General features: G+C 41.7%; 1 protein-coding gene across 1 annotated transcript in view; it reads left to right on the top strand.

The window, feature by feature from the left end:
- CARD11 (caspase recruitment domain family, member 11) overlaps nucleotides 1-10,696 on the top strand; it is a 47,734-nt gene that overhangs the window by 22,693 nt on the left and 14,345 nt on the right. Inside the window, exons 2-11 of the mRNA XM_009320032.1 lie at nucleotides 444-656; nucleotides 1,285-1,422; nucleotides 2,000-2,325; nucleotides 3,612-3,791; nucleotides 5,763-5,915; nucleotides 6,009-6,134; nucleotides 6,627-6,824; nucleotides 7,318-7,497; nucleotides 8,535-8,589; nucleotides 9,831-9,946. Coding sequence (XP_009318307.1) covers nucleotides 444-656; nucleotides 1,285-1,422; nucleotides 2,000-2,325; nucleotides 3,612-3,791; nucleotides 5,763-5,915; nucleotides 6,009-6,134; nucleotides 6,627-6,824; nucleotides 7,318-7,497; nucleotides 8,535-8,589; nucleotides 9,831-9,946 — 1,685 coding nt within the window. The remainder of the gene's footprint in view (nucleotides 1-443; nucleotides 657-1,284; nucleotides 1,423-1,999; nucleotides 2,326-3,611; nucleotides 3,792-5,762; nucleotides 5,916-6,008; nucleotides 6,135-6,626; nucleotides 6,825-7,317; nucleotides 7,498-8,534; nucleotides 8,590-9,830; nucleotides 9,947-10,696) is intronic.

The following is a 10,696-nucleotide window of genomic DNA, read 5'->3' as shown; positions in this document are numbered from 1 at the left end:
ATGCAGGTTCAAATCAGTGTAGCTGAGATAAACAAAGGAGGTGAGAATGAAAGCCTTAGTGGCCTGCAGCAAGTCTTTGTTCTGAGCTCTGCACGTTCATAGTCTTTCTTGCATTGCACTGTGTCCTTTACCATTGCTTCTAATATGAAGAGGGATTCTCTGACTTGCAGAGACCTTCATGGAGTTAGCTGAGCTACAGATTCATCACTAGAGAGCAATATGCAATAGTTCATAGACTCAAGATAGCACTTCTCTGAACTGTCACTTTCCAGATGAGCTGTGGACAGGCTGCACTTCAGTTCAGACAGTTTCAGTACAGGGCAAATTCAGCATTAGTCAGGAGTGATTCTAAGCTCATCCTATGTGACATGGAAGCACAAAAAAGTAACAGGATAGAAACTGTCCTGTTTGATGTTCATTTGCCAATTGTTTCTCTTGTTAAGGAGGAGAGCCAGAGATGGATGACTGCCTGGAGACACTGAAAGATGAGGAAGAAGCTTTGTGGGAGAATGTAGAATGCAACCGGCACGTGCTGAGCCGGTACATCAATCCAGCCAAACTGACCCCATACCTACGGCAGTGCAAAGTAATCGATGAGCAAGATGAGGACGAGGTGCTTAACTCGCTTATGCTGCCCTCCAAAATTAACCGAGCAGGTAATTATTTTGTGAATGGCTACATCTGTATTCCTATATGAACGCTATTATTTTGCTAAGTCTGGAGGGAGCCTGTATCAAATTACAGATTATCAAATGGAAACCCTATATCTCATTTACAGGAGATTCAATGTAAAGGGGGGAATCTGCTGCTGCTGTTTTGATAACAATGATTCTTTCCAGTGCTGTGCAGACTGGAGCTCATGGGGTTCACGTTCCCATCAAAGCCTTGGCAAATATTTCAGTTAACACAAGCAGCAGCCAATGCCATTCCAAGAGTAGGTTTTCAGCTGTCTTGCCGTGCTTCATGATTTGTCACTGAAGGGTCTGCCATCCTCGGGTTTCAGTGCTGCCTGGTAAAGGCTGCACTGACTAACGTGTCTTTGGAAATTTCTGTTTCAGAGATCAGTTTGCCCACACTCCTTCAGAATAACAATCAGCATAAACATAAAGAATACATGGCATTACTTCATGAGTTCAGCTGAACTCAATTAATCAGCCAGATTTTCCACAGCGCCTTGCTGTGGCATAGATGAACCTTAAGCAGATTTGACTGCAGGGAGACAGTATTTGCTTATGCTGCTCGTGGTGCTGATATGTCACCTCTCTCTCCATTCTCTGTACGTAGGCCGACTGCTGGACATTCTCCACACCAAGGGCCAGAGGGGTTATGTAGTTTTCTTAGAGAGCCTGGAGTTTTACTACCCTGAACTCTACAAACTGGTGACAGGGAAAGAACCTACACGGAGATTTTCCACTATTGTTGGTAAGTAGAATCAATCCCAAAGGAGCCTGTTGAAATAAGGACTATCTTGAAGACTGGGTTTGATTTTTCAGGCAAGAAATGGAAATAAAAGCTAATCTTGTAGTAGCATTCTGCAGTTTTTCAGTCCCCTTCAATGCAAAATGAGCTAGCAACAGGTAATGTATAAAGAAAAGGAACATCTCAGTTGTCTGAATAAAGCTGAAGAGTTTCAAATTGAATGATAGGCATTACAAGAAATCTCAAGATAAGAAACATTGGAACAGTGGACTAAATTACACTGATGACCTATACATGTGCAGCAAATTTGAAGCATTGAGATTAATTGTACTTGTACAGATTCATTTTACAAAGTTTGTGGTATTTCCACAGGTCTGTGCATGTATATTGTGATTCTGGTAATAGTGTGCTGTGTAATATTCGTACTGTTGCCAGTTAGATATACAAATGTGTATGTATTTGTGCATATTCTGCACCTCTGTACATATTCTGGGACATTTGTTTCTTACTCAGTTCTGCTGATTCTGCTTTGTATAAAGTTACTCTATTAGAAGTTGATAAGCTGTTCAAACATTTTCAGTGGAGGAGGGACATGAAGGCCTTACCCATTTCCTAATGAATGAGATCATTAAGCTCCAGCAGCAAATGAAGACAAAAGATGTGCAGCGCTGTGAACTCTTGGCTAAGTCTCGCCAGTTGGAGGATGAGCGAAAGCAGCTAAAACTGAACAAGATAGAGCTGCTGACCTTCCAAGAGAGATACAACAAGATGAAGGAGGAGAGGAACAACTACAATGATGAGCTGGTCAAGGTGAAAGATGAGAACTACAATCTGGCCATGAGATATGCCCAGCTGAGTGACGAGAAGAGCATGGCTGTGATAAGGAGCCGAGACCTACAGTTAGAGGTGAGATAAATGCTCTGGGCTGCTTTAATCAGGAGCAGCAATGGAGGATGCCAGTGGCATCTGGCAAAATGAGACCTTCTCTGACAGCGGAAAGGTGTAGAGCTCTGATTTGCTTTGCTCATCCAGACGATTAGAGGCATCGGTGTACAGAAATGCCAGCTGCAGTAATGTGTATTAATGGCAGATAATTTACAAACTTGTAATGGAATAACAGAACATAACATATTTAAAAACAAAATTTTAAAAACATAATCATTTGCTAGAAACATAATTTTAGCTTTTCAGGCTCAATAATATCTTGGGGCAGTTATCCAGGTTTGCACTACAGCTGTTGGTGGTTTATTCAAAAAGTCTCACATAGAGCATTGGAACAGCTTGAGGCCATTTAGGAAATGTAGATAAATGCTTCAAGTGCCATAAAATTCATGCTTGTGTGTGTGTCACAGATGAGATGGAGTAAACAACTACCCATAGTGCATCTGGACGCTGGGGTTTATTTTCGAACCAATGATATCAGACGTTTTACCCCACTTTGTTTTTTCGCACAGTCGTTTGCTCGGTCCCCCACCTCGGCGCTGCCTTCTCTTGGGTTCGACACCCCTCCCCTGCAGGGAGATCCCTGCTGGTGTGGGATGGTTGGGCAGAAAGTCGTGTCAGTTCGTGCTGTGCAGCTGCTCACAGTCACCAGTCGCAGGCGTTACTGGCCAAGGTCCGTGGGCATCCCCTGGCCTTCATTCCCGTGCAACAATCTGATCTCTAGGATATTCCCCCACTTTAAAATCTTTCCTCTAGCCAGGATCATCACCTTCTTCTTCCCAGGCCCCCTTCTGTCTGAAACCACTTCTTCTCTTTGCAACCCCCTCTTTCCTATCCAGAACTCAAAGCCTCTGTTTTTCCCAATCCAAATAGTCTATGTGCAAAAGTATAATGTGTGGTCAGCCTCCTGCGTGTTAGTTCTGCTTCGTATCTCTCTATTGGAGGATTGAGGACGTGCCACTTTTTTCTCAGTCCAGATGTTATCTAAATTTACAACCATCCTATACCAGTTGTAGCTAGCAAATAGTAGGCTTCTGCTTGAGAGTTCAACAGTTCAATTGTGGACATTCAGCACACATGCACATACACCAAATTATTTGCTGCTTGTTAGCATTCACAGTTTAAGCTATTTTTTCCACCTGTGACAGTACATTTTCACCTGGAAGTGAGAGTGTTTTCAGAGCAGTCAATATCAGAGCTAGGAATGATTTCTTTCCTTTCTCCTTTTCACTGCTCTCTGGCTGCTCTAGATTGACCAGCTGAAGCATCGCTTGAACAAGGTGGAAGAGGAGTGCAAGCTAGAGAGGAACCAGTCTTTGAAGCTGAAAAATGATATTGAAAACCGACCCAAAAAGGAACAGGTTCTAGAGCTGGAGCGGGAAAATGAGATGATGAAGACTAAAATCCAGGAGTTACAGTCCATCATTCAGGTATAAAAGCAGATTGCTACATTTAAAAATCCAGACACTTCAGCTTACCCCTCCTGCTTGCCCAGATGATGGATTCAGCAGGCTTCGACCACTCCTTGCCTCCAGGCACCCCCACACTTTCCTCCCGTACCGCCTCACATACCCCATGTCTCCTGACAGCCTGCCTTGGTGGCTACCCTTCAGGATCGAAGTGTCTAGAGGAGGCTGTGAGAGTGAGACAGAGAAGCAGGAGGTGGTGGCAGCTGCCATGTGTTTTCAGTAGGGGACAGGGAGCTGAGTACATAACAGGGAAGCTGGTAACTACGGACAAGAGGAGGTGGCACGGTCTCTGCTACCACTCCTCACCTCAAGCTCAACACATACTCCTGTTATAATGCTAGGAAGTGCTGGGTGAAACCTCCACCTGCAAAGCTACAATAAGTGTAAGTGCAAAGTCTGGAAAAACAGAAGGTTGGCTATATAGCTCCCAGCTGTCTGTAGTACTCCTTGTACAAACACATGCATGAGGAGGAGTTCTAACCAAAAAAAATTGTCATCTAATAAATCAAATTGTACATGAGAGATTGGCTCTTTCAAGGTGCGGAGTGCAGCTGTTTAATTGCTGAGCATTCAACTCTATGTTTTAGCCCCGCTGGGGTTCTTTGTACCAGTCTGTCACTACAAAGCTGTGTAAAATAGCCAGCCCAGAAATTTCTGACAGTGGCTGTGTGTGCCCCGTTCTAGGCTATTGTCATATCTGTGGAAAAAGGTCTTAATGAAGCAGAGGGTAATAACGGTTTCTGTACTTGGGTGCTCACTAGTCACCAGAATGCCCTGTAGAACGCTGCTGTAACTTGCACAGGGATCTTAACTAACCTTTGTTTGGGCAGGTGGGGAAAAAGGATGATATGCAGCAAATTTAGCACTGTGTTCCTCTGTGAAGAGCTTAGCCAAATATTAGGATATATTTGAGAGTGCTTAGCACTTTGCTGGAAAAGGCTTGTGGCATTTTAAAATGACACTTAAAAAATTACGAATAGAATGCATTTCAGAAATGGCTGTGGCCTCTAGCAGTGCTTAATGATTCTTAGTTCTAATACAAATGCAATTCAAAGGTTGAAAAAGGGTGTAGTATAGAAGGTTCTGGGAGTTCTGGTCCATGTAGAATCTCTTATATTAATTGAAATGGTCTTATCGCACCTAAAGAAACAGAGAAATAATTATGAAATAGCTAAAAATAGGATTGAAATTCTCGTAAGTGAAAGTATAAATAAACAAAAGGCAGTTTGGTTTAGAAATACTTAGGTATACTTAGAAATATTAGGTAACCAAAATGTCACTGAAATCTCCAACTTAGTCTAGGTATTTTAAAAATAAATATGCATATTACTTGCTTGCATTTTATGCCTTTTTCATCTTCCATTTATGATTAATTTTGGATCACAATTTATTTGTTGGAACCTGCTCTGGTAATCTTGTTAATTTTAAATCTGAAAGAAAAAATATTGCTGGACACTACAGAAAATGAAGCAGTGGTACAAGCTGCTCCAGGCATGTTTAATATTCTCTGAGCACAGCCCTGCAAAGCCTATGCATGCTTTAAAAATTCCCCCAAATGTTTTCTTAGGCCCTGCTCTCTGGCAAAGGGTGACTTTTGTGCTCAGTGAGAGCTGATTAATAAAGAAGGGGTTTGAATGCAGGGCTTGGAGTGAAGAATTGTCACTGCATCCAAAATGGATCAAATTATAGCCAGTACAATAAAACAGTAAAACAGTTCCTTCATCAGACTATTCTGACAGCAAGACAGCCTTTATTCATCTTTTCTGACACTAGTTTAAAATATGAACAGATGTCCCTCTCTTCTCCTGCTTTCCCATTGCAATGCCATGTCCATTTTCTATTCCTCTTGTTTGTTACTGTCTTTGTTACTTTTCTCCCTGCAATACTATTTTCTCTGTCCCTGGCCTGTCTCTTAAAAACGTCTTTCCTCAGGCTGACAAGCGGAGCTTGCCAGATTCAGACAAAGCCATTTTGGATATTCTGGAACATGACCGTAAAGAGGCACTAGAAGATCGTCATGAGTTGGTCAACAAGATCTTTAATCTCCAAGAGGAGATTCGTCATGTGGAGGACTTGAGAGACAAGGTGAGAAGTGGAAGGATAGAAAGATGGAATATCTCAGGCTAGTGCCCAAAAGACCTCTGAGAGCAGTGGTTGTTAACAGTGTGTCATTTCCAGTATCTTGAAGAGAAAGAAGATTTGGAGTTAAAGTGTTCAACACTAGGAAAAGACTGTGAGATGTACAAGCACCGTATGAACACTGTGATGATACAGCTAGAAGAGGTGGAAAAGGAGCGAGACCAGGTATCTAACAGTTAAAGTGGGGAAAATTAGTAGCAAAAGCCTGTATCTCATATGTGTCACTTTGGGGAATTGTGGGTAATTGGACCCAAAATACCATTAAAAAATAAACAGTTACAAGAAATTGCTACTTGTTGGAATTTGTATTGCAGTAATTAAACGTAGGATCATATTGGGTTGTTTCCACAGCATAGCATCTGGCAGGCAGGACCAAGATCTTAACAACAGCTACTGCAGGCTTTATATTAGTGTCAAGCCATCCAGTTTGCACTCTGGAGCATTTTGCCACCGACCAAGAGGGAGCTGGAAATGAACCACCCTCATCATCGTAATTTTTAATGCTACTACTGTGGCACATCCTGGTCCTAACTGCTGTGTTAATTGGTGAATGGTTACCAGTTCTGAAATCCCCGTTCCAAATACCTTACAAACAAAACCAGCAGGAGAAGTTGTCTGGTGCCCAGGTGCAAAACAGGGTTCTTCTCTCCACTGCAGGCATTCCGCTCGCGTGATGAGGCTCAGACACAGTATTCACATTGTCTGATTGAAAAAGATAAATACAGGAAGCAGATTCGAGAGCTGGAGGAGAGAAACGATGAACTCCAAATTGAGGTGGTTCGGAAAGAAGCTTGCATTGTTAACCTGGAGTGCAAACTCCGACGGCTCTCTAAGGACAATAACTTTCATGACCAGGTAGGGCTGAGGATGACAGACATGAGTTCTTTTTTTAAGACTTGCTTTCAAAAACATTTTGCTGTGGGAGGGAGAGAGGACTTTTTAAATTCCATCTGTGAATTAACTGAAAAAAACAACCTCCTTCTACTCAATGTCAATGTTGTGAGTTCTTCGGTACAGTGGGGTTCAAGTTGTCTGTGTCACGCACATAGTTTCTCAAAGGCTGGCATTCCACAACTTGATTTTAAATGGAAGGGAAAGAAATGCATAAAGACAATTAATTTCTTCACTGGGGTAGAAACTACGAATACTTTTGAGGAACGTGCCCCACGGAACAGAAATCCCCACAAATGTCAATCTAAATTACTGATTTGGGTCTGGACCCACATTCTGCGTGAGCTTCTGAAGCACTGGAGTCACAGAAAGTTCAATCAGATTACTCTAAAGGGAGGTCATGAGGAGTTGTACCAAACTGGTCTCAGAAGTAAAGTGTTTTCCTTCTGATCTGTAGAGTTTGCCACGGAATCTACCCATTACCATTATCTCCCAGACCTTTGGGACTCCTAGCCCAAAAGCCAATGGTCAGGAAGCAGATGACTCCTCCACTTCTGAAGAGTCTCCAGAAGACAACAAATTCTTCTTGCCTGATCAAGCTCGACTCAAGAGAAGAGTGAATCTAAAGGGAATCCAGGTGTGTCTTAATATGAGGCTGGAATGATATAGCACAGGGACTGTTAGAACTAAGAGACATAATACATGTTGCGGTCATGCCTCTGAAAGTGCTGTGCTATAAAGATAAGAATAGATTTGTATACAATAGTGAGCTGTCAGTTTTTGCCCTGTGGTGATTTGCATCTTGAGGAGCAGATACAATTGGGCTTCATAGACCATTTTCTGCCCCTTCTCCCCATTTTGTGTATTCTCCTTGCTTCTGCTGTTCATTCACATTCTTGGAGTGTTGTCAATAAATTGATTCTTTTTCTCCTTAACAGTAGTGAAAAAAATGATATAATGCCCGAAGTCCAGCACACAAGTAACTGAAGGTGGAAAACGAAGCAGTGGTGAAAAAGCTCACATCAGCTGGAAGGAATAATAGAAAGAAACGGACACAATCTAGAGCAAAATTAACTGCCTAATTTAGAATTAAATTATGGCAATTTCCTCTGACTTAAGAGTAAGGGGTAGCATGAGTTAGGTCCATGATTTGCGCGACTAGCTGCATTCATACAGCTATTATCTGATGCTATATTCATGAATTGTAAAAAATATACAATCCAACATTTGGGGTTTTGAGCTGCTCTTTCCTTTCATCTGCATTTGAATTCTCCCTGCCCTTCATAACCTTTCTGAGCTCTGACTGTCATTATTACTTATGGCAATAGAGCTGCATTTTTTACATTGCACACTCCAAAAGGATGCCTGTTGTATTAACAGCTGCCTGAAACCAGTCCCAAGGCACCCACTTCACCTTTTGTCTCTTTGTTCCCTCAGCAGAATCTGGAAATTGCAACGCATCTGGGCCAGACTTTTAAAAGTAGTTAGGTAGCTAACTCTCGTTCACTGCAGTGGCATTTAGATACCTAAATATCTTATAAATTTTGGGTCCTGTTGTTTAAGGGAGAGCAAATTTATTGCAGCATAACAGTGAAAAAAGGGGTGAAAATATCTGGTTTACAGTGTGTGGCAAATATTCTGCATTTGTGCTGATTTTTGTCCTCTTTCTTTCAGATAAATCCAAGAGCTAAATCTCCTGTCAACATGAACAAAACATCGGAGTTTCAAGGTCAGAAAGAGCACCCATGTCCTTATTCCTTTTCTGTTGCTTTGTCTCATTCACTTAATCGCTTTAAGTTGTTTTAACTAATATGCCGACCAGGGAAAATCTTAACTAACTCCAAAGTCAGTAAAATAGACAGTTTCTCTTATAGTGAACAATGTCATAATTTAAAGTAGTCAAGTGTTCTACCTGAATGTCCTCTCCATCCAAAAGATACCTCCACAGACACACAATATTGCATCCCATAGCTTACCTAAATTTTCTGTTTACTCAATTTTCCTTTTAGTTTACAAAAATTTTAAAGTCGTCGGTGTAATACCTGTACTAAAAGTCATTATACTATTCTCTTTTTGCTGTTGGAAAAAAGCTGAAAAAACCCTAATCTAGTGATCATCTAACGAGTTCCTTTGTCCTTCAGGAAAAAGGAATTAATTTTAAATCTAAAGCATAAGGCTGGGGGGAGGGGGGTTGTCCCACCCATCAGCCAGCTGCCAAGTTACCAAATCAGTTGCTGTGTATTCATGTTTGAGCTACTCCCAATTCCTCTTATTTATGTACCACTGTTCTCGAACCAAACACCATCTTAGGCAGCACTTCCTTTATTTGTTATGTGCGGCAGCATGCTCACTGTTGTACGAAATACGATGGGAACCATGGTTCCTGCTGCAAGATATTGCATGTTAAACAGTATGTTTGGTATCAGGTAATGTGCAACATTAGTACAAATTAGAGGTGCTAAGGAAGGGAAGGAGTCCACAAAGACAATCACACTGTGCTACCTGGGGCTGCTGAGGGATCTCAAGCTTCTTGGTCCCTGTTGAAAATTTTTCGTTGTAAAAAAAGTGTAATTCAGTGAGCCAACCTTTTTGCGGGCTACCAGATTCAGGTGATGAAGTTAAAACATAAATTAATAAAGCAATCCTTCTTTAATTTGCGAAATAGTATTCATAGATTTAATAAAAATGTGCAGGATGGAGTTGAAAGAAAAAGTTGGCAAGCGGCGGTCCGGAGTGGCATGCATTAATCTACTTTGTCGGGAAGCTGACGGGGAAGGAAAAGGAGCCAGAGCTATAGGGCACAGAGCGCGTCCTGGAGCCTCTGTCCAGTACAGGGTGGGGGAAACAAGATAAGCTGAAATGGGAAGATAAGCTAAGTGTTGTTGCAAATCTGTGAAAGACGCTGTATTGAAAGTGATCTGACATAATTGTCTCTGGTGTCTGTATTTTTTCTGTCATCTGTGAGCGCAGCAGTCAGAGCACAGGATGAAGATGGGGCTGATGCCAGCAATGGCCGCACAGACACAAGTTCCTCTAATTCTGTTTCCATCAGTAACTCTATCAGCAGCTGTGAAGTCAGCAAGATTGTAAGAAGCCTTCAGATGCCCCTTGCCTGTCTACGACCGTCTCTCCTAATGTGGTTCAGAGCTGTCACAACCTAGTGGTAGCACTTCACTAGCATCCCAGCTGTGATCACATTCAAGGCCCTTGTCAGAGGCTCCCTTAATCCTTTTACCAGCATTTTGTTAGAACCATGTTGTTAACCTTTTCCAAAATCACAGAATTAGTTTATCTTTATTTAAAGGCATTTCAGAGGTATTTATGACCTCTCACAGTCTCCTTATGCCATTTCACATTTACTGTTAGAAGGAAGAGATTTTCTTTAAAAGCTGCTTTGTAATTTATTTAAGAAAATTTTCAGGGTCTTTTTGAGTTCTCTAATGCTTTTCCTGTCTATAAGTAACAGTGAGTAAGAAAAGGGGTGCAGATCACAGTTGGAAATTTCTGCATATCATAGCCAAACCATTTCTTCCCTGCTTGCTGTATCCCCATAATCTCCCAAGGCAGATATTCCATTGTACATGTGTGAGCACTGACACAGCAGGACAAGCAGAGAGAGTGCTCCTGCAGAGTCTTAATAACAAAGAACAAAACATCTTTCTAGAACACTGTGAAAAGTGCTGCCCCCAGGAAATTAAAATTACACCCAAGAAGAGCCAGGAAAGAACTCCCTGCAACTCGTAATAAGCTTAGCTGGGTTAGGAATATTCTTTGGAATATTTGTCAGACTAGATGACTTATACTGTCTTCCCTCTAGTACAATTCAGAGTTTAGTT

The sequence above is a fragment of the Pygoscelis adeliae genome, unplaced genomic scaffold (genome assembly GCF_000699105.1).
Source record: "Pygoscelis adeliae isolate BGI_AS28 unplaced genomic scaffold, ASM69910v1 Scaffold242, whole genome shotgun sequence".
Classification (NCBI taxonomy): Eukaryota; Metazoa; Chordata; class Aves; order Sphenisciformes; family Spheniscidae; genus Pygoscelis; species Pygoscelis adeliae.
Note: the sequence above shows the minus strand (reverse complement) of the source record. Positions and strands in the feature narration are given on the sequence as shown.